This window comes from Dipodomys spectabilis, unplaced genomic scaffold, assembly GCF_019054845.1.
Source record: "Dipodomys spectabilis isolate Male_0828 unplaced genomic scaffold, ASM1905484v1 ptg000023l, whole genome shotgun sequence".
In the NCBI taxonomy this organism is placed as follows: Eukaryota; Metazoa; Chordata; class Mammalia; order Rodentia; family Heteromyidae; genus Dipodomys; species Dipodomys spectabilis.
This window is the reverse complement of record NW_024870700.1, coordinates 4,246,193-4,269,159: the sequence shown is the minus strand read 5'-3', so window position 1 is coordinate 4,269,159 and position 22,967 is coordinate 4,246,193. Positions and strand designations below refer to the sequence as shown.

Genomic DNA, 22,967 nt, shown 5'->3' with positions numbered 1-22,967 from the left:
GAACTGAATGAATGTCATGGTTTCCCCAACATGTATTTTGGTGCCTCTTCAATAAGCTTCCCTTTATCAGATCCCTTGTTATTGAAACTTTTTAATTATGAATTATTTTATTATGTATCAAAAAGACTATGAAATGAAGTACCCACCACCCAACATGAGAAGTGAAATCTTACCATTCCTGAGGTACTTTCTTTGTACTCTTTTTTTTTTTTTGGGGGGGGGGGAGGGGTCCGGTCGTGGAGCCTGAACTCTGGGCCTGGGCACTGTTCCTTAGCTCTTCAGCTCAAGGCAAGCACGCTACCACTTGAGCCACAGCACCACTTCCGGCTTTTTTTTCTGCTTATGTGGTGCTGAGGAATCGAACCCAGGGCCTCATGCATGCAAGGCAAGCGCTCTACCACTGAGCCACCTTCTCAGCCCTATCTTTGTACTCTTAATCCCAGGCCCTCAATTCCTCCACCAGAAATGACTATTCTGAATTTTGACTTCTCATTCTTAGCCTTGTGCTGTAAAGTTACTGCATTTGTATACATCTAGCTCAACATGTTATTTAATTTTACATGACCTTCTTGTTTGTACAAATGGCATGTTTATATTCTTTTATACATCTAGCTCAACATGTTATTTAATTTTACATGACCTTCTTGTTTGTACAAATGGCATGTTTATATTTTCCTTTCTTCTTTCCTTTTCCTCTCTTCCCTTTCTTTTCTTCTTTCTTTCTTCCAGGGTCTGAGCACTAACTATGAGCCTTTTGCTCATGGCTAGCACTCTATCACGTGGGCCACAGCTCCACTTCTGGATCTTTTTTTTGTGTGTGTGTGGTTAATTGGAGGTAAGACTCTCATGGACTTTCCTGCCTGGGCTGGCTTTGAACCATGAACTTCAGATCTCAGCTTCCTGAGTAGCTAAGATTACGGGTATAAGCCACTGGTGCACATCTCATACACTACTTTTAAAACAAAAACAACAAAAATGGTTTTGTTGAGATATAATTCATACACTATTTCCAATAGCCTTGACAGCTTATAGTCAGCTCTTCCTTTTCTTATTTTCCTAAAACATCTTGACTTTCTTAGTCCTTACTTTTAGTTTACTCAGCTTGTCATGTTTCAGGGTGGGGGGGAAAGCTTATATTTTTGTTGTAATTACACTGAGTTATAGATTTGTTGATTGGTTGTGAATTTTTTTTTTGGGGGGGGGGATGGTTTGCTGAAAATTGAACTCTCAGCCTTGTACTTGCTAGGCAAGCACTCTACCAGTACTTCTGTTTTCCAGATAGGGCCTACCAGTAACTTTGCTAGACGGGTGCTTTACCACTTAGCTACAGGAATTGTTAGTAATTTTTCAGATAAATTACCAGGATCCTCCCAGTCTCTGCCTCCCAAGTGAATGGTGTTTGCCACCATGCTTGGATTGCTTATTGAGATGGGGTCTTGCTAACTTTCTGCCCTGGCTGGCTCTAAACCACGCTACTCCAGATTCGTTTTCTAAGTAGCTAAGATCACAAGCATAAGCCACTGTCCCCAGCTTTTTACTGAATCTGTGGAAGTGGACTGTTAACGAAATGAGCTCCCTTCCCATAGTTCAGTCCTCTCCTTCCCTTCACAGCTTAGCATACTCCCTTCCTAGGCAACACTAGGCCCATGTAGTAGAAGCAGAAAATAATCAGGCTCCAGCTCCTTTACCTTGGGATGGCACTGCTCTGGGGCAGCTACCATTATATAAGGCAACAAGAGTCCCTTAAAGTGACCTACAGGTCTGGGCAGTTGCAGGACCCTTATCTACTATTTGGACAGCGGCCATAAATCCTAGTCCACCATGATGAAGCCCCTGGCCCACACGTCCACACCAGGTCTCCACCTTCTAGCCCCTCCTAAACCTCCTAGGTCACATAGGTCATTTCAGACAATAACCAGTGCTTCTTCTCAATTCTCCCTTGTGAGAAGGAGTCTTGCCGGCCCCCTTTCCTGGCATAAACTTTCTTTGTTCTCTGTACCTGGATGTCTGCATGGTTCTCTGGCAAAGTCTAATTAATCTTTTTTTAAAAAGCTTTCGTGGACCATACAGATAAAGAAGATCAAATATATTTTCAGACAGGAACTTTTATTTTTTATTTTATTTTTTATTTTTTGAGTCTAGTCGTGGGGCCTGAACTCTGGGCCTGGGCGCTGTCCCTCAGCTCTTCAGCTCAAGGCTAGTGCTCTACCACTTGAGCCACAGCGCCACCTCCGGCTTTTTTCTTTTTGCTTATGTGTTGATGAGGAATCGAATCCAGGGCCTCATGCATGCAAGGCAAGTGCTCAACCACTGAGCCACCTTCCCAGCCCATCAGGAACTTTTGTTTGCTTCCTCACACAGACTTAACTCAGATAAGAAAAAAAAACTGTCTTTTTTCCCCAGAAATAGCTACAAATAGAACAAGGAAATCTTTTGATTTCCACCTTAGATGGAAATTACTCCGTGGTATAGAGAAATAAGTTAAAGGTGATGCAATTGGTAGAGGAGTTGGCCCATAGAAACCACTCAGGTTGCAATCTAGTCCTTAGGAGAAGTAAAAGCCAACGTTCTTGCCTTGCAAATTAAGTCCTGTTTCCTACACTCATCAGGCTACTGTGAAAAAGTCACGGATTGGAAGCACGGCTCAAGCAGTAGAGGAAGGTGAGCGTATGTGAGGCCTTGAGTTCATCCTCAGTTTGAAGCCAGCTGGAAGTCCGTGAGACTTACCTCCAATGAACTTCCAAAAGTTGGAAGTTGAGCTGTGGCTCAGGTAGTAGAGCTCTGGCCTTAAGCAAAAAAGCACAGGGCCCAGGTCCAGAGTTCAAGCCCCATGACATGCACCTAAATAAATAAATGAATAAACGGATTTTTTCCTTACATGACCAAAAGAAAGGTGAGGGAAGGAAAATGACAGATGACTAGCAAAAACCATCTGTCCGGGCGGCACGGCATAAACACTGGGAAGGGACACAGGAGAGGAAGCAGTTCCGGGTAGGAGGCAGGTACTGGAAGGACACCGCTCAGTCTGCGCTTACCTTTCTTTGAGCCAAAAAACAACCCCCAAACCAAAACACGTCAAACAGTCTTCGTAAAATACGAAAAATAGGAATGGATTAAATATGCGCTACAAGAAGCCCGATGCAGATACTCATAGATTTGTCTCAGGAAACATTCCTTCCTCTAGCACTCACCAGCCAGGGTGTAACTTTACACTTTCGCCACTCGGACCCACCAGTAACAGCAGGCGCCGGATGCAATGCGCAGCACCGGAAACTACGTAACAACGATGGTGAAGCGAAGCACGCTGGGAGTTGTAGTCGCAGCCGTAAGAAACAGGCGATAGGGCGGGGCGGGAAGGGGGGGGGAGGCGAAGATGTTCGTCTGCGCAGGCGCACACAGCTCCTTGCGGGCAGCATGGCGGACGCGGCTCCTCAATCCAAGAGAAAGCGGGAAACGGACACACAGGAAGCCGAAGCTCCTAGCGCAGATCAAAAGGAAGCAGGCGTTGGGAATGGTACCTCTGCCCCTGTCCGCTTGCCGTTCTCCGGCTTTAGAGTGCAAAAAGTGCTGAGGGAGTCTGCGCGGGACAAGATCATCTTCCTGCACGGGAAGGTACCACGGAGCAATCCTAGATGGGGCGGAGACGCGGGAAGGAAGGAGCCAATCATCGCTTCGGAAGCGGGTTTTTTCCCACCTCTTCCCCCCCCCCCCCGCCGGGATATACCTATTCCATCATTGGAGAGGGGGGAGGCGGAATGTACCACTACAACGAGTGGGGGGGGGAGGAAGATTACCTGTGGAATTTGGTGAGGAATGAACACCTCTGATTTTCCTAGCTTTTCCCAAAACACCTACCAAGCATTATAGAGTATATCATGTTAAAAACATTTGTTAATTCCCCAGGCCATTCATCATTCCTTCCAATCTATAAAGGTGCTAGGAACGCATGAATGCTGATGGATGTCTTGCTTTGGGCCCTTGGAAATATTCAGAGTGTAGGTTGTAGGATCCCATGCTTTACATGGCTTCAGTTTAACCAGAAACGGTGATTTAAATTGTTAGCCTCGTTTTGCATGCCATGCACTTTTATTCATGCCGGAGATTGAGGTGCTGAGCCTATGGAGATAAGTTAACCACCCCCGGTCTTCAGACTGCAAAGTAGCTTTGTGGAAACAGATATACTGCTGGCTTTAATACCATCTGCTCAGCTGTCTAGCAGAGGCGAGATGGGGAGACTGTTCCCAAACCAAGTGTTAGGGTTCCTCACAATCAGCAGCTCGTCCTTGGATGGATCAAGGGTTTAGAACCCTGGAAGCCCATGGCTCTTCTGCATCTCTTGACTATTTACAATGTCCTGTCTTTTATTTATTTATTTATTTATTTTGGTCAGTCGTGGGTCCTGAATTGTGGGCCTGGGCGCTGTCCCTCAACTCTAAGCTCAAGGCTAGTGCTCTACCACTTGAGCCACAGCGCCACTTCGGCTTTTTCTGTTTATGTGGTGCTGAGGAATCGAACCCAGGGCCTCATGCATGAAAGGCAAGCGCTCTACCACAGGGCCACTTTCCCAGCCCTCCTGTCCGGTTTTCTCAGCCGCACTTGTCTTTAGATTGTATCCCCTGCTGAAGTATTGACAGTAGGAATTAGTGAAGGAGACCTGGATTCTACTTATGTTTTGACATTGACTATTCATGTCACTTTGAATAAATAGCTTGCGTCTAAATCTCAATTTCTTTCCTTCCTTCCTTCCTTCCTTCCTTCCTTTCTTCCTTTCTTTCTTTCTTTCTTTCTTTCTTTCTTTCTTTCTTTCTTTCTTTCTTTCTTTCTTTCTTTCTTTCTTTCTTTCTTTCTTTCTTTTTGCCAGTCCTGGGGCTTGAACTCAGGGCCTGGGCACTGGCCTTGAGCTTTTTTTGCTCAAGGCTAGTGCTCTACCACTTGAGCCATAGTGTCACTTGTGGCTTTTTCTGTTAATTTGGTACTGAGGAATCAAACCCAGGGCTTCATGCATGCTAGGCAAGCACTCTATCACTAAGCCATATTCCCCAACTCCAAGTCTCAATTTCTTTTATATATATATATATATATATATATAGTAAAAATACTGTACAGAGGGGTTACAGTTACATGAGTAAGGTAGTGAGTACATTTCCTGTCGAGCATTGTTACCTCCTCTGTAAATCTCATTTCGTTTATCTTCTAAAGTGAGGGAACAAGTGGCTCATGCTTGTAATCATAACTACTCAGATGGCTGAGATCTGAGGGTTGCTGTTCCAACCCAGTCTGGACTCCTTATTTCTAACTAACTGACAGGAAAATGGAAGTGGAGCTGTGGCTCAGTGGTAGAGCTCTATCCTTGAGCAAAAAAGCTCAGGGACAGCATCCAGGCCTTGAGTTCAAGCCCCACAACCAACAAAAACAAACACATAATAAAGTGAGGAGAGTTTATCAGACATTTTCAAAACCTAAACTAGAAGACAATTGAGAAGCTTTTCATCTTTTAGAAGAAAGGTGTGAGAGCTTCCACAAGAGAAGAATTTGGAGTGCCACTGGCCAGCTTTCCTCAGAAGGCAGATTGCAGGAAAAGAAATCCCAACTGCTGAGATTTCACTGGCCCCAGAGCTTCTGCTTCTGCATTCTAGGTTTTACTAGTGGCTCTGTTCTGGGCTCACTCATGGTGTCTCTATCCACAGGTGAATGAGGAGTCTGGGGATGGAGAAGATGCCGTTGTGATCCTGGAGAAGACGCCGTTTCAGGTAGAACAGGTGGCACAGCTCCTGACCGGCAGCCCTGAGCTCCAGTTGCAGTTCTCTAATGATATCTACAGCACCTATCACCTGTTCCCTCCAAGGCAACTGAGTGGTGAGCAAGTGGCTGAGGTAGATGCATGAGAGGCCAATGGGATGGTGGGAAATTATGAGCTGTGGTAAATAAACTTTCTATGCCTGGTTTGCATATTCTAGTGTCATAGTTCTCATTGGAAGAAGGAGCAATTTTTTTTTTTGGTCAGTTGTAGGGATTGAACTCTGGGTCTGGGCGCTGTCCCTCAGCTCTTCAGCTCAAAGCTAGCGCTCTACTACTTGCGTCACAGCACCACTTCCGTCTTTTTCTGTTTATGTGGTTGTGAGGAATCAAACCCAGGGCCTCATGCATGCAAGGCAAGCGCTCTACCCCTGAGCCACCTTCCCAGCCCCAAAGGAGGAATTTTTTTCCTCCAGAAAATGTTGTCAGTCTTTGAAGACAGTTTTGTTGTTCAAACTGTGTGTTCTGGCATCTGGTGAGTAGAGGCCAGGGATACTGTGAAACATCCTACACTGTATGTACATGACAGGCCCCACATCAAGGAACTATGAATAGTGCTGAGGTTTAGAGTTCCTTTCTGGTGTAGTATGTTATGGGGAGGAAGTATGATTCATGGAACAGAATAATACTCATTTATCTTTAACTATCATAATTAAATTATAATTACCAGGACTTATTAAACTGTTAGTATTATATTAGCCAGTATGCTAGGTATTCTACATGTATTAACACATTTAATTCCCCAAACCTCCCTATTATAAGAGGGCTTCACAGTTGAGGAAACTGAGATTTTTGAAAGGCTAAGTGATTCATCCAGAAGCACACAGCCAATCAACAGCAAGAAAATTAACTCTTTCAGTAGACTGAGGTCTTGTTCAACACATGGACCAAATGCAGTGTGCTGGGTACTACAAAGGGTGAAGGTAATCACTTCCCTAAAAGGGAACCCACTCTTTTTTTTGGCAGAGGGAGGGTTGGTTCTAGAAGTGGGTTTTGAATTCAGGTCCTCATGATCATACAGCTTTTTCTTCTTCTTTTTTTTTTTTCTTGTCAGTCAAAGGACTTGAACTCAGGGCTTGGGCACTATCCCTGAGCTTTTTCACTCAAAGCTAGCACTCTACCACTTGGAGCTACAGCACCACTTCCGGTTTTCTTGTGGTTAATTGGAGATAAGAGTCTCACAGACTTTCCTGCCTGAGCTGGCTTCAAACTGTAACCTTCAGATCTCAGCTTCCTGAGTAGCTAGGATTGCAGGCATGAGCCACTGGCGCCTGACTGGAACCCACTTTCTGATGGAAATAAATGTGAGTGAGTAGGATGGACTTGAGAAGGGCAAGAATTCATGAGTAACTGGCAGAGATTTGATTTTGATTTCAAGCATTTTAAAATTTTATCAAAAAAGGAGAAGACTGCCGGGCACTTGTGGCTCACACCTGTAATCCTAGCTACTCAGGAGGCTGAGATCTGAGGATCACGGTTCAAAGCCAGCTGGGGCAGGAAAGTCTGTGAGACTCTTATCTCCAATTAACCACCAGAAAACTGGAAGTGTCGCTGTAGCTCAAGTGGTAGAGCACTAGCCTTGAGCTGAAGAGCTCAGGGACAGTGCCCAGGCCCCATGACCAACAACAACAAAAAAAAGAAAAAGAAAAAGAAATGAAAATAGGAGAAGACTCTGGACCAAAAGTCAGGGACAACACATTCAGTTTTTCTCTCAATAGTATAAGGCAACTTTGGTAGTTGACCAAAGTGGTTCCTGTTAATGGTTCCTAACCAGGATATCCTGGAATCTGTTTTAGAGCACATAGTAGCTTCACCACATCCTTCTGTGTGTTGTTTGTCCTCCAGCATTTAAGAACAATTTGGCTTTACTGATATCCTGCTCTATAGTCTTTTTTCTTTTTTTTATAGTGTTTTCCACACTCCCATGAAAGGGTGCTATTGTCCTTTGAAAGTAATGTGAGCGCTTAATGTCAAGACAAACAAACTTCTCAAAACAGAAAAAATCCAGTCTGATCTTCATTGAAAGAGCCAGATTGATTAGTTCAAGTTGACCAAAATGGACAGTTATTTACTTTCTCAGTCACTGACATTTAAGCAAATGTATTCTTCAACAAGCGTTGGCAGAAGCGTGACAGAAGGCTCCAAACAGGCTTAGAGCGGTTCCCAAACCACAGGTTCTGGGGCCATTATTTTGCTGACCTTTTTTCCCCTTCCTCAATCCTTCTACTTACTCTTTCCCGTCACCTTCAGCTGGTCTTGCTGCTCAGATCAACCTTGTGAAATCAAGTTGCAGTCCTGCCCTGTGGTTCTGCCCTCTCTCTTTCTAGCTAACAAAATCTAAGATGAGTGATTGGTTATTAGCCTGCCAGGGTCCTCTTCCTCACCCTGGCCCCCATGTCTCCATAAGCTTTTCCAGGGGTGAACTTTACCCGCCTAGAAATTTTAGATGGGAGCTCTTCTTTCCCAGCCTTCTTTAGCACATGTCAGGCTTGCTATACTATAAGACCTAGGCTTTGGAAGTCACATTTGTCCTTAGGGCTTGGTCCTTATACTCTCTCTCTCTCTCTCTCTCTCTCTTTCTTTTCTCCCTTCCTTCTCCCCCTCCCCTCCCCACACACACTTTAAAAGACATGGTCTGGGGGCTGGAAAGGTGGCTCAGCCTTGCATGCATGAGGCCCTGGGTTCGATTCCTCAGCACCACATAAGAAAAAAGAAAAAAGCCGGAAGTGGCGCTGTGGCTCAAGTGGTAGAACGCTAGCCTTGAGCTGAAAGCTGAGGAACAGTGCCCAGGCCCAGAGTTCAGGCCCCACAACCGGACCCAAAAAAAAATTTTTTTAAATAAAAAATAAAATAAAAGACATGGTCTGTGTACTGGTGATGCTACCTTTAGTTCTTAGCCTCTCCAAGAACTCCCAGTTTGTATTGAAATGAATATGTATGTGTATATATATATATATATATATATATTATATGAATGAATGAATATATATATATATATATATATATATACTTTTTTTTTTGGTTGTAGGGCCTGCACTCTGGGCCTGGGTGCTGTCCCCCTCAGCTCTTCAGCTCAAGGCTGTCACTCTACCACTTGAGCCACAGCACCACTTCCAGCTTTTTCTGCTTATGTGGTGCTGAGGCATCAGACCCAGGGCCTCATGCATGCAAGGCAAGCCCTCTACCACTGAGCCACCTTCCCAGCCCTAGTTCATATTTCTATTTGGAGGTCTTGTAGGTACTTCATAGTTGAAATGTGGGCATGGATGTGTTCAGGAGCACTTGACATCTATTCAGTAGTAGCTGCTGTTGTCATTCTGGTGTGCTTGGTGCTTTGTATCAAAAGGAATAAGATGCCATCTCCTGTCCCCAGGTATATTTGGGGTGGTAGCAGGAGGAACAGCACAACATGAGTGACTATGAAGAGACGGGGATAAAAAGAGGTGGGTTTGATCATTGCTTGGATGGAAGGGACAGAGCTGGAGCCAGGTGAGACCAATTTCTAAGTCCCAGCAGTTAGCTCTTACTAATTGATTGATGAATAACCCACAGAGATCTGTACATTCCCTTTCCTGTGGACTAGGCATTCCATGGCCACAAGGTGGCAGCATCACCTAAGTAGTCCCCAGGGCAGCTCCTCTGACTTTCTGCTCAGGTCCTACTTAGCCAGAGCCTTCTGGAGGTCCAGTCTCTTTATTCTCAGTTTGAGTCGCAACTCAAAAGTTGACTACCTAAGGCACCTTAAGATACAGTTCCTGTAACCCCAGCCTTCTGTGCCCCATCCACAGTTGCCCCTTTGAGTTTTTCTGCTGCCTCTGGCTGCTTATTACCCTCTTTCTCAGAATATTACCACCTGTCTGGGAAAACCCAAGCCACTTCATTTCTGAGCTGGCTGCTCTACTAAGCTTGACAAAGGTGCTATGCTCAACAGATTTCTTCTGGTGTTTCCCCAGTCATTGGCAAATTTCTTCTTCAGGTCTGAAGGCTTTGTAGTGTCTTCATTTTGTCTCTTCCAGATTTCTAGCTGATGACCAATGTCTGCTCCTATGAACCACTTGTGGCTTCTCACCCTGATAACATCCTACGTTCTGTACTTTTTTAGTAGGGTGGGCTAGGGCAGCCACCTGCTCTTTCTGAGTATTATTTTTTTTAATTTATTTTATTTTTGTCAGTCATGGGGTCTGAACTCTGGGCCTGGGTGCTGTCCCTTAGCTCTTCAGCTCAAGGTATGTGCTCTACCACTTGAGCCACAGTGCCACTTTCAGTTTTTTCTGCTTATGTGGTGCTGAGGAATCAAACCCAAGGCCTCATGCATGCGAGGCAAGCACTCTACCACTGAGCCACCTTCCCAACCCTGTTTCGAGTCTTGTTTTAGTGTAGTGTAGGGGTGAAGAACAAGCCTTGGGCCCTAGTGACCTGGGTTGGAATCTTGACTCCACTCTTTGCCAACAGGCGACTTGGTACATTTCTTTATCCACTTAACAGTTGTGAAATATCCACTGTGTCCTAGAGCAGCTGCTCTAGCGGATGCTGGGGGTATGTTGGTGAGTACAGCAGATGTTAGCTCTGTCTTTGAGTTCTGGAAGGGAGGCTGGCGGCAGACAAGGGAACAAGTGTCTCCGTGGCCACAAGCAGGCTGGCGGCTGCTCACATCGGGCTGGAAGAGAGCTCTCAGCAAGCACAGATGATGCTCAAGCAGAGACCTGGGATACTAGAAAGAACGAGCTGGTGAAGATAGGGGAGAATGTTCTAGACCGAGCCAACAGTACATGGGCTAGGGAGGAAAGAGAAACAGAAAGGAGATGGTTATGTTGGGAACTAGGTGGGGCTCGGATGACGTTGGAGAAGTAGCTTTAGCTGTTTTCTCTGCTCAGTGAGGTTAGTAACTGAATGTACTTCAGCAGCACGGTTATGACATAGAGAAGGAAGTGTTTTGCAACAGTTTTTCATCTTTGCTGTCAGTGAGGTAAGTTTTACACTTTGATCTTGTACCTGTGAATAAATAGATGTGAACATAAGTGAAGGAGAAGTTTCACAAAACAAAACAACTTTGTGGTATTCTCTACTGAATATTAGTCTTATCTATTTCCTTCTTTCCTTATTTAATTATTAATTTTTGTGCCAGAACTGGGGCTTGAACTCGGAGCCTTAAGTTCTTGCTTTGCTTTTTTGCTCAGTGCTGGACTTCTGCCACTTGAGCCACAGCTCTGCTTTTTCAGCATTTTGCGGGCTAATTGGAGATAAGAGTTTCTTGGATTTGTCCCCGGGCTGGCATCACACTGTGATCCTAAGATCTCAACCTCCTAATAGCTAGAATATGAGCGCCTGGCTGTTTCCTTTTTTTCAATGCTGGTCTAAACTTCCTAAAGTGACATCATGGGGTACAACCCGATGCAATACGGTACGTAAAGCTCTTAGCACTTGCTGGTGGTATGTGGCCTGGATCTGACAGTATTATTACTGTGTTACCAGTTATTATTTTTCCAACTTTCCCCTACAGAAAGCTTGAGAGGAATAGTACACATAACCTAGGGAAAAGAGATTCACCCCAGCCACGGTAGATGGGAGATTTCTTTTCCCTCCTATGGCAAGGTGGCACACCTGAGGAACAAGTGGGCCAGATGGCCAGCGTTACCTGTCATCAGCCTTCCTCTGCCATCCAGGAGGGCAAAGCCTGAGTTGCCTTCTGCTGCCTGAGCGGTCACGCCTATGGTGTATCAATGGAGCCTTTCATTAAGATGTCTGTTCCCTCTTACCTGAGAAAGAAGGGGGGAAATACTAAGGGGGGGGTGTGGCTCAGAAATCCCGGCTGCCTCTAAAAAGGCCAATTGTTTTGCCTGCTGTATAAAGCAGGGGTGGCATCTCAAGTTCAGAGGCGAAAGACAGGCATGTGTGTGAGAGAGGCCAGGGCGGGGAGCAGAGGTTTGGGATCCTGAGAATCACATCGTCTTTCTGTTACAGAGAACACCCAGTACTTTAGCCACAGGCCACAGTTTTCCACCCAGTGCTCTTTGCAGAGGCAACGCCCAGACCTCAGGAGGGAGGGAGGAGGAGGCAGGGTTGGTTTGGGAGGAAGCATCTTGAAAGACCGGCTGTTCCCAGGAGAATTTCCCTGAGAAGCATTGTTCATAATGTGTGTGTATGGGGGGGCGGGGGGGGGGGGGGAGCTAGAATCAATCAAATAACAGTAGAATAGATCCGTAAGCCAAGTTGCATGCCTGCAGTGGGCTGCCTGCCCGTGGCAGTGAAAGTGAACTACAGCTGTGTGCATCAAGTGAAGGACAAATCTCACCCAGTAGGCCAAGAACAAGATGCAGAATAGCCACAGGAGGATTCCAGGAAGGTGAAATTGAAAATCAAGCAGACTATGTGTGTAATAAAGTTAGAGAGAAAGAAATTATTAACCCCCAAATGAGAAAGGCGATCAGAATGACCAAAGTATAGTGATAGTCTACTTCTTGGACTATGTATTCTTTCTATTTTGTCTTAGGTCTGTTTTTTTTTTTAATTTTTATTGTTATGAAGGTGATATACAGAGGCGTTATATAAGTCAGGAATAATAACATGTCTTTTGGAACAGTGTCACTTCCCTCCCTCCCTACCCCCTCCTGCCAAGTTGTATAGTTCATTTTCTTTCTCTTTTCTGTCAATCCTGGGCTTGAACTCAGTGCCTGGGCACTGTCCCTGAGCTTCTTTTGCTCAAGGCTAGCGCTCTTATCATTTGAGCCACAGCACCACTTCCAGCTCTTTCTGTTTATGTGGTACTAACGAATTGAACCCAGGGCTTCGTGCATGCTAAGCAAGCACTCTACCATGAAGCCACATTCCCAGCTGTATTGTTCATTTTCATTATAGTGTCTAGTGAGTACCACTGCTGCATTTGTTCACCCTTAGTGCCTCTTATTTCTGTGTATTTTAGGTCTTTAAATGCCTATTAAATATATGCACACATACACATACCCTTGTTTTGCCAGTGTGCTTCCAAGTTAATAGTTAAGAAAAATTGGCTGTCCTTTGCATTCTTTTCATACATATGAATCAGGACTCCATCTTCATTTTCGTCTTCATTTCGTTTCCAGCCTCTGTTATTGAGAGTGAGGTGTTTGGTTTAGCTGTCTTCCAGCTTCTATATCCTTCTTCCTCTTCTCTGGGACAGAGGAGTGGCCAGGCCTGATCCTTTTCTCCCCAGCAAATAAGGGAGCTGTTGTGGAAGGCACCCCAAGTTGATGCCAGTCTGGCACAGCAATGTGGACAGACCCTCCAGCAATTGGAAGAGAAGCCAGTGGGCAGGGAGATCCCAGACTCTGGCCCCACCCATTCCTCCCGCTGCAACTGAGCCAGGAGACCAGAGTTGCCTGAGCGATGACCAGCAGAGAATTTCTTTCCAGACAGGTCTCTGCCAGGACACTGACAGACTGACATGATCTTCTAGCATGAGAAATACCACAGACTTAGGACCATCAGCCAGTACCAGAGAAAGTCAGTGAATTGCTGAAATTCTGTTTTTTCTGAATAACAAATGAAGAATAAAATATGTAACCCAGCTCTGGGGGTTTCTTTATCAGAAGGTTCTAGTCATAGTATCCCAAGTTAGTAAAATGCCAGGTTTTATTTGTAAGGAGCTCTTAACTGGAACTATTTATCATAATTGGTTAATTTAGCAGCATTGTCATGTCCAAAATCTGAACCTACTGAGCAAAAGTCTCTGGGGTAGAGCCAGAGCATTTATCAAAATCATATATGTAATGACACAGTGAGGTAATCAACCCAAAAGGCTTATAATAGGAGCAGGCTTTCCTACCAGTCTCCTACCACAGGGCCTCAACCTGGCCCTGCTTCTCTGAAGCATACTCTTAGTGAAGGGAAAAAGAAGAAAAAAGAAAGAAAGAAAAGAATATTCCTAGGGCTCCTGCTTCTTGTAGTTTCCTCTAACATTGACTGTAGAATATGCTCATACAGTTCTTTGTTGACTTATTAAGAAAGTGAAATGATTCTTCTTTTTTTCCTTCTTTCTCCTCTTCCCTCTACTTCCACTTGTGCATACATGTATGCTTGGGTGTATCATGCACACATGCATATATACATACATACATACATACACACACATATGCATGGCTGTCTATACACAAACATACTGCCTTTGGAATCTAAATAATACAATATTTTTAGTTTCATAGTCTGTCCACAGTAGGATTTAGCCCCTACCAGGTTAAAAAAGAAATAACGATAATTCCAACTTTTCCGTCTCTTCTATTCTCCCCAATCTCCTCACTAATGTCATTGTCCTTTTTATTTTGTGGTATGTTCTGTTGTTCCATGATTAGGAAGTCTTTATGCTTTGTCTGTAAATTGATTCCTAAGTAGAAAACCAGTAAAAAATGTTTTTAAACTAGTGTGGTATATTCACATTTGCTATATGATCAAGTAGAGTATTAGGATTTGTCTCTTTTCCACCCATCAAATGGATACTCTTTTTACATTTCTTCCAAACTTGCTGTTGTTTTTAGTTTGTTCAGTATTTGAAGTATTTTTTTAATCAGCTTTTACCTTTTCATGGGGTTTCTAGGTGTCTTTATTGTGGTACCTGTAGCCTACTTTCTTTGTGCTCTTGTAATGTGCCAGCTGCTTAGTTGGTAATTCACTATGTGCTATCTCATTCCTTCTCGGTAACACTGTAAAGAGCTCTTTCCTGCTTTCTCTCATCCAGACAGGTTTTCTATAGGCATGCTATATGTAGCTCTCAACGGGTGTTATGCCAAGGTTGCAAGAAGACCACCGAGAGTCAGACTCTACAGCTGTTTTATTTAAACAGGCTGCAGCTTGGGCCTCGTCCTATACTCCGACACAGCAGAGCCTAGGAGAGCCCCGAGCTAAGGATTTGCAGGTCTTATATAGGCACACAATCAACCGGGTGTTTTGATTACCACCACGTGTTGCTTTGCTAGACAGAAACAAGCAACACGTGGTGGTCACTGCCTTAAACTTTAACCTTTCACGGGAACTTCTTTTCATAATTCTTTTGGGTCTGATCCACTGTTTTCTAGATTCTCTGTGTGTGTTTTTGGTTTTTATTGTTTTGTTTTTTGCTGGTCACAGGGCTTAAACACAGAGCTTAGGCACTTTCCCTGAGCTTTTCTGCTCAAAACTAGCTAGCACTCTACCACTTTGTGCTACAGCTCCACTTCTGGTTTTCTGGTGACTAAGTAGAGATAAGATTTCATGAGCTTTCCTGCCCAGGTTAGTTTTGAACTGCTATCCTTAGATCTCAGACTCCTGAGTAGCTAGGATTACGAGTGTGAGTCACTAGCACCCAGCTCTTTTCTTTCTTTTTCTGTGTTTTCTTTCTTGTTTTACTCTCTTGATTAGCTGAAGCACATTAGTCAGTAACTCTTCAGAATGAATATGTGGGAGGTAAGCCTTGAATCCTTTATTTTGCTGCCAGTTTTGATTGATAGTTTAACTGAATACAGAATTTAAATTTATTTTCCCTCAAAATATTAAAGGCACTGGTCTGTTGATTTCAAGCATCTATTGTTACCAACAGGATATCTGATACCAGTTTGATTCTTACTGCTTTGTAGGGAACTTGAGTTGTTTGTTTGGAAGTGTATGTATGACTTTTGGACAAAATTTTCTTAAGGATGTTGGGTTTTCTTATTCATTGTTGTGGGGACTCTTGGACCCTTTCCATTAAAAGCTTTAGGATCTGAGTGTTCTTTCTGATGACTTCTTTCACTCTGTTTTCACTTGGTTGATTTTTATTTTTACTAGCATTTTATTTTACTAGGGTTCAAACCCAGGTCCTCAAGTATACCAGGCAAGTACTCTACCATTGAGCTATACCTTCACTCTTGGAAATCCTCACTTTTTTCCCCCCTCTTTTTGTGCTGGTCTTGAGGTTTGAACTCAGGGCCTGGGCACTGTCCCTGAGCTTTTTTGCTCAAGGATAGCACTCTACCACTTGAACCACAACTCCACTTTGGGCTTTTTGATGGGTAATTGGAGATAAGACTCTCAAGGAGGGGGCTGGGAAGGTGACTCAGTGGTAGAGCGCTTGCCTTGCATGTATGAGGCCCTGGGTTCGATTCCTCAGCACCACAAAAGCAAAAAGGAAAAAGCCGGAAGTGGCGCTCTGGCTCAAGGAGTAGAGTGCTAGCCTTGAGCTGAAGAGCTGAGGGACAGCAGCCAGGCCCAGAGTTCAGGCCCACGACTGGACCAAAAAAAAAAAAAAGAATCTCAAGGACTTTCCTGCCTGGGCTGGCTTTGAACCATGATCCTCAGATCTCAGCCTCCTGAATAGCTAGGATTACAGGTGTGAGCCACCAGTGCCCAGCTAGCTGTGACATTTTTAATTCTCCTTTCTCTGGTTCTTTTAGCTATTTCATTCTCATAGCATCCTGCCTTTGTTTTACAGAGGCCAAATTGGGTTGGATTTTTCTGACACACTAATTAGAATTGTTTTTAAAAATTATCTCCTGACCATCCCTCAAATGATTTCATTTCCCTGTGGGATCTGGTTGTGGTTGTTTATTTTGGTCATTCTTTTTCAGGCTGCTGGTTTCTCTCAGTGGCTCATGCTGCACAGTAATTCATTCATACTTAAAAGCAAAGCACCAGGCTGATACCAGATGAACTGATGTGAGTTTTGTTCGATGTCAAGTTGTGGGTCTGTGTCAATAGTAGACCTTTGTCCCTGGTGTGCAGCTACTGAGAGACAGTAGCTGTGTGGGTGAGGAGTGAGTCTTCCTGGCTGGCAGGCTTAGGCATGAGGGTACAATTTGACTGGCATTCTGGGACATCTGTCCCCCTCTTCCCAACAAAGAATAATATGAGCTAGAGATACTAGATGACCTGCCAAGACTAAAGGATTTATTATCTGGCCACAGAACAATGTGCCCACCTTGGCACAGCCTTCCTGTTTTTACCTGGCTTTAAGTGTCTGCTCCTGGGGCCTGATGAGGATGGAGCCAGTTAGTGCAGTTCTATAGCCAGCCCTCAAGTGAATGTCACTTTTCTGCTTTATTTCCTTTCCCGTCCTCTCTGCCTGTTATTGTGTTTGTTTAATTTTTTTATTGTAAAGGCAATTTGCAGAGGGGTTACAATTACATAAATCAGGTATTGTGTACATTTCTTTTTGCAGTGTGTTACTTCTCTCATTTTTCCTCGGTTTCTCCCACCTCAATGGTCCTCCTCCCCCATCCCCAAATTGTATAGTTCATTTTCAACATAGTATCTAGTGAGTATCACTGCTGAATTAGTTCACCCTTTGTCTCAATGAACTCAGGGCCTGGGCACTGTCCTGAGCTTTTTTTTTTTTTTGTCAGTCATGGGGCTTGAACTCTGGGCCTGGGCACTGTCCCTCAGCTCTTCAGCTCAAGGCGCACTACCACTTGAGCCACAGTGCCACTTCTGGTTTTGGAAATAAGAGTCTTACAGACGGACTTTCCTGCCTGAGCTGGCTTTGAACTATGATCTTCAGATCTCAGCCTCCTTAGTAGCTAGGATTGCAGGCGTGAGCAACCAGCATCCGACTTTCTGCCTGTTGTTCTGAACCCAACTTCCCTCCTGCGCTCTTGCTGACCGCCCAAACAGCTATTCCTTCCATATTCTTGTCCACTTGAATTCTGATTCACTGCTGCCTTCCACCCTTGTTCTTGTCGCTATTGTGGCTTAAATCCCTTTTGTACTTCATTAATACCTCATTTTAAATAGTCTGTAAGCCACCATTAAATAGGAGTCGGCTGCCTTCCATGTATGTCTGGCTGCCTTGGCCAAGGGCTCTATATGTAGATAGCATAGGTTATGGAGAACTTAGCCCACCGAGGACACAGAGAGGAAGACAGACCTCAGCTTTTCCCTAACACCTGCTCACAGAGACTCCTAGGTGCTCCTGGGCAGTGGGCTTATGTTTAGATTAGATATGTTCAGATGTACAGACACGTGCCACACTTGTAAAACTTGAGCTGTTGAGCTAGGACTTCCACTTCCAGACATCTGGCTTAGATGGTTGCTCATGTGTTTGCATAAAAAGGTAGAAAATTGTTCAGTGCAGCATCCTATGTGATGGAGCAAAAGACCTGAGTGGTAGAGTCAGTAAGGCATGGTGTACTCATACTGTGGGCCACTGGAGGAGAAGGTGTACACTGTTGTGGGGAGTTCAGGATCATCCCACGTGCTTCAAAAGAGGCCTGTAATTGTGTGTGTGTTCATACTTCTAGGAACTTTTTAAAGGAAAACTAGAATGATGAGCACTCAGTGATTATTAGTGTGTTGACCTCAGTGAAATGGACCAAGGGCTTACAGTTACAGAAGTTGGATCATGTGTATGGTTCTTTTTGAGCAGTGTCACCCCTTCCCTCTCTCCCAGTTTTTCCCTCCCATCCTCACCCACAAGTTGTAAAGTTCATTTTCAACATAGCGTCTGGTGAGCACCACTGCTACATTTGTTTACTCTTTGTCCCTCCATTTCTGTGTTTTTCCTTGCATTCCCAAAGACAGATAAATGAACACACAAGACAGAAAGAAAACAAAAACAGCAACAAAGGGGAAAAAAACCCTCTTGTTTCTATTTCTTGGAGTTAATTTTGATTAATATTATTTTCTATGATCCAAAGGTAGATAGGCATTGCGCCTTTGTGTTCCTCCCCAAGAGTATCCTCCTTTGCTCTCACTGTGTGTGAATGCCTAGAGTCCTGTATAATTTATCATGTCCAGTGTATTTTAGATCTAGCTTCCACATGAGAGAAAACATGTGCCATTTGTTTCTCTGAGCTTGACTTACCTCACTTAACCTGATTTGTTCTAGGTTCCTCCATTTCCCTGCAAATGACATACTATTATTCTCTCTAATGGCTGTGTAAAATTCCATTGTGTTAGGTACCACATTTTTTGATCTGCTCATCTATTATAGGGCATCTGAGCCGTTTCCTTACCTTGGCTATTGTGAATAGTACAGCAACGAACATGGGTGTGCAAGTGTCTTCATGGTATCCTGGCTTGTGATATTCTGGGTAGGTGATGTGTCTGGGTCGTAGGAAAGATCAATGTTTCTTTTCTTTTTTTTTTTTTTTTGAAGAAGCTCCAGACTGCTGTCCAGAGTGGTTATCCTAGTTTACATTCCCACCAACAGTGTAATAAAGTTCCTTCCCTCCCCACATCCCTGCCAACATTTATTGTTTGAATTCATAATGCTGGCCAGTCTTTTTTTTTGGTCGGTCATAGGGCTTGAACTTTAGGCCTGGGCGCTCAAGGCCAGTGCTCTACTGCTTGAGCCACAGTGTCACTTCCGGTTTTCTAGTGGTTTATTGGAGATAAGAGTCTCATGGACTTTCCTGCCCGGGCTGGCTTTGAACTGCGATCCTCAGATCTCAGCCTCCTGAGTAGCTAGGATTACAGGCGCCCAGTTGTGCTGGCCAGTCTTAATAAGGATGAGATGGAATCTTGGAGTTGTTTTAATTTACCTTTCATTTATGGCCAGGGATGATGAGTATTTCCTCATGTGTTTCTTTGCAATTCTTCTTATTCTCAGAAATCTCTCCTTAGCTCCTTTGCCCATTTAGTGATTGGTTTATTAGCTTTGGGAGGGTTAGTTTCTTGAACTTCTTGTATATTTTTGATATTAGGCCTTTGTCAGAAGTATTGCTGGTAAAATCTTCTTCTAGTCAGTTGGCTAAGGTGTTTTGTTTGTTTGTTTTTGCCAGTCCTGGGGCTTGAACTCAGGGCCTAGGCACTGTCCCTTTTTTTGCTCAAGGCCAATACTTCTACCACTTGAGCCACAGTACCACTTCCAGCTTCTTCTGTGTATGTGGTACTGAGGAATCGAATCCAGGGCTTCATGTATGCTAGGCAAGCATTCTACCACTAAGCCATATTCCCAGCTCAGCCCTGGCTGAGGTTTGCTTTTTTTTTTGTTTTGTTTTGTTTTTTTGGGTCCAGTCGTGGGGCCTGAACTCTGGGCCTGGGCACTGTCCCTCAGCTCTTCAGCTCAAGGCTAGTGCTCTACCACTTGAGTCACAGCGCCACTTCTGGCTTTTTTCTTTTTTGCTTATGTGGTGCTGAGGAATTGAACCCAGGGCCTCATGCATGCAAGGCAAGCACTCTACCACTGAGCCACCTTCCCAGTCCCTGGCTGAGGTTTTTTATTATTTGGTTTTTACAGGTAGTGGGACTTGAACCCAGGCCTGGGCACTGTGCTTGACCTCCCCCCCCCCCCCCCCCCCCCCCGCAACGTTAGCACTCTGCCACTTGAGCCACAGCTCCTTTTCTGGCTTTTTGCTCATTAATTGTAGATAGGAGTCTCATGGACTTTTTTGCATGAGCTGACTTCAAACTTCAGTTCTCAGCTCTCAACCCTTTGAGTAGCTATGATTACAGAAGTGAGCCGCTGGCACTGGGCTATAGACTGGTGAGGTCTTAGAGAATATATTCATGTGATTCTCGGACCCACAGACAATTTTTAAGATGTTAACAGCTCACCAGACAAAACAAAGAAGCAAATTAAAAAATTAGCCTGCCTTGGGGCCCCCTGTTACTCTCTCACAGCAGTATTCGTGAGTAACACTGGTCAGGTGGAACCTGTTAGTTCATCAACAAGCACGGCATAGCCATAAACCACATGTGTACCACTAGCAATTCACACCTGCCTCTGGCATTGCAAAACTGTGAGATGCTAATTAAGTCAGGCAGCTGCAGAGTAGGCATTTCTCCGGAGTCGATGGGCTGAACTGTGCAGTGGAGACTCCTCCCTCTCAGGACAGGTGTGGGTCTCCCGGATGAGTAGGGAGCAGGAGATGGAAAGGAGGGTGAGCCAGGTAAAGGCAATAGTGTGGATAAAGCATTAACTGAACCAAGTATTAGAATCAGGCTTTGTTAACGTGACAGGAAATGTGAATGAGCCCACAGGCGGGAGTCATCAATTTGGACCATGTAAAGATGATCTGTCTGAGGCTGCCTTCCACTGAGGGGCTTCCAAATTCTTGACCACAGAGCCACGGTCCCCTCTGGACATGGAAGGATAGGTATAGAACAGTGGCAGGCAGAACAATTGCAAGGTATGAAAGTCTTTGATATCTCACTCAAATTCTTTACCCAGAATCTGGCTTTGTTCCTTTCTCTTAACTGTCTCATTGGCCTTTTATTTTATTTATTTATTTATTTATTCTTTGTCCAGTCGTGGGCGCTGTCCCTCAGCTCTTCAGCTCAAGGCTAGCGCTCTACCACTTGAGCCACAGTGCCACTTCCGGCTTTTGTCTTTTTGCTTATGTGGTGCTGGAGAATCGAACCCAGGGCCTCAGGCATGCAAGGCAAGCACTCTACCACTGAGCCACCTTCCCAGCCCTCATTGGCCTTTTATTGATCAGTCATGAGGTTTGAACTCAGGGCCTGGGCACTATCCCTGAGCTCTTATGCCCAAGGCCAGTGCTCTACCACTTTGAGACACAGTACCAATTGCAGTTTTCTGGTGGTTCATTGGAGGTCAGAGTCTCATGGACTTTTCTGCCCAGGCTGGCTTCAAACTGTGATCCTGAGATCTCAGCCTCCTAAGTAGCTAGGATTACAGGCGTGAGCCACTGGTACCTGGCTCCCATTGGCCTTCATTCCTCTTCCTCACCACCTTGACTCAGTGACTTGCGTAGTGTCCCCATCTTTTCTCTTCACCAGATAGCCAAGAGCAGAGGCCCACTGGCCCATTCTCCATTTTCTTCCCAGGCTTCAGGAATCTGGGAGAAGTCACTGCATTTTTAGAAATGAGTAGATAAAAACTACTGAGCTGTAGTCACCACCACAAGACATGTTTCTCTCTTTCTCTCTCTAACCTTCTAACAAGGAGCAAGTTCCCAAATCTCTGTGGCACTGTTCAGGCTCAAGTCAGCAGAAAGGTCATCTTACTTTGGACCAGTGGGTGGAAGCTGGTTATCCTCAGCTGATTCTACCCCATTGCCTGGCACTGCCTGTGGTGGCAGCTTCTTATCCACTCCTGATCGGTACTTTCGTGGGTGACAAGCTAGAATACGTGGCTCCTCTCACAGGGCTTTATCCGGTGCTTCTGGCCTTCTCCTTTCCTACGTCACTTCATGTGACAGTATCTAGGCATGCTGTGTTGGCACCCAGGCCTCTCTCAGAGTAAACCAAGCAGAGACCATTAGGGAAGAAGTTGAAGAGATGGACTGTGTTTTGGAGTGTTCCTTCTAGCAGCTCTGGTGAAGTCCGGGAGGCAAGGGCTGGGTCCACAGCTCTAAGGCTAGGACAGTCATTGAGCAGTTCCATAATTACCTTAAGAGACACCCTCAATCCTTTTCTTCAAAACTTTGCCACACGTGGGCCATGTAAAGATGATCTGTCTGAGGCTGCCTTCCACTGAGGGGTGGGTTTTTGGTGTTGTTGTTTTGTTTGGTTTGGGGAAAACAGTCCTGGAGCTTTAACTCAGGCGCTGGGCTCTGTCCCTGAGCTTTTACTCAAGGCCAGCGCTCTACCATTTGAACCACAGCGCCACTTCCTGCTTTTTCTGTGTATGTGGTACTGAGGAATCAAACCCAGGGCTTCATGCATGTTAAGCAGACACTCTACCACTAAGCCACATTCCCAGCCCAAGTTCTCCACCACCTTAAAGCAGCATTTTTCATCCCGAAAGGGCTGCTGACCCTGGGGTTAAGTTCACATTGGCTTGGGGACCAGGAGACCCTGGGGTTTTACCATGAGATCCTGTCACCCACTTCTCAACTCTCCCCCCTCCCTCCTGTCCCCCAGGCTTAGGAGGGATAAAGAGGGAGGGAGGGCAGGTACTGAGGACTCGTGCAGGAAGCCTGTTGCTGCAGAGTATTGCTAAAGTCAGCGTCTGCCTCTCCTCCATCTCTCCCAGCACCTCGTTGCTTTCAGAGAGACAGCTCATTAGTGGTTGGAGCTCCACTGCTAAGTGTGGAAGCTTCCAGCAGGATCCAGACCCCGCCCTCAGCTGAGTTTATCCTCCAAGTGGAGGCCTCTCCAGGACTCCACTGAAGTCTTCTAACAGCCCTGGAGTGCAGGACAGCAAACACCCCACCCACGCCTGCAACCAGAGCATGATTTAAAGTCCGCTGCAGCCCAGCCAGCTTCCCTTCTACTCTGTGGCCTGAGCTGTCAGCCAGGGGGCTTCTAGAGAGGAGAGCAATGCAGATCTGGAGGCCTGCCTAGCA

At 45.1% G+C, this 22,967-nt stretch overlaps 1 protein-coding gene across 1 annotated transcript in view; it reads left to right on the top strand.

Moving 5' to 3' along the window:
- Window positions 1-3,363: 3,363 nt before the first annotated feature.
- The window catches only part of Dcps (decapping enzyme, scavenger), a 51,023-nt gene continuing 31,419 nt past the window's right edge, over window positions 3,364-22,967 (top strand). The window contains exons 1-2 of the mRNA XM_042674921.1: window positions 3,364-3,612; window positions 5,688-5,856. Coding sequence (XP_042530855.1) covers window positions 3,415-3,612; window positions 5,688-5,856 — 367 coding nt within the window. The 5' untranslated portion in view covers window positions 3,364-3,414. The remainder of the gene's footprint in view (window positions 3,613-5,687; window positions 5,857-22,967) is intronic.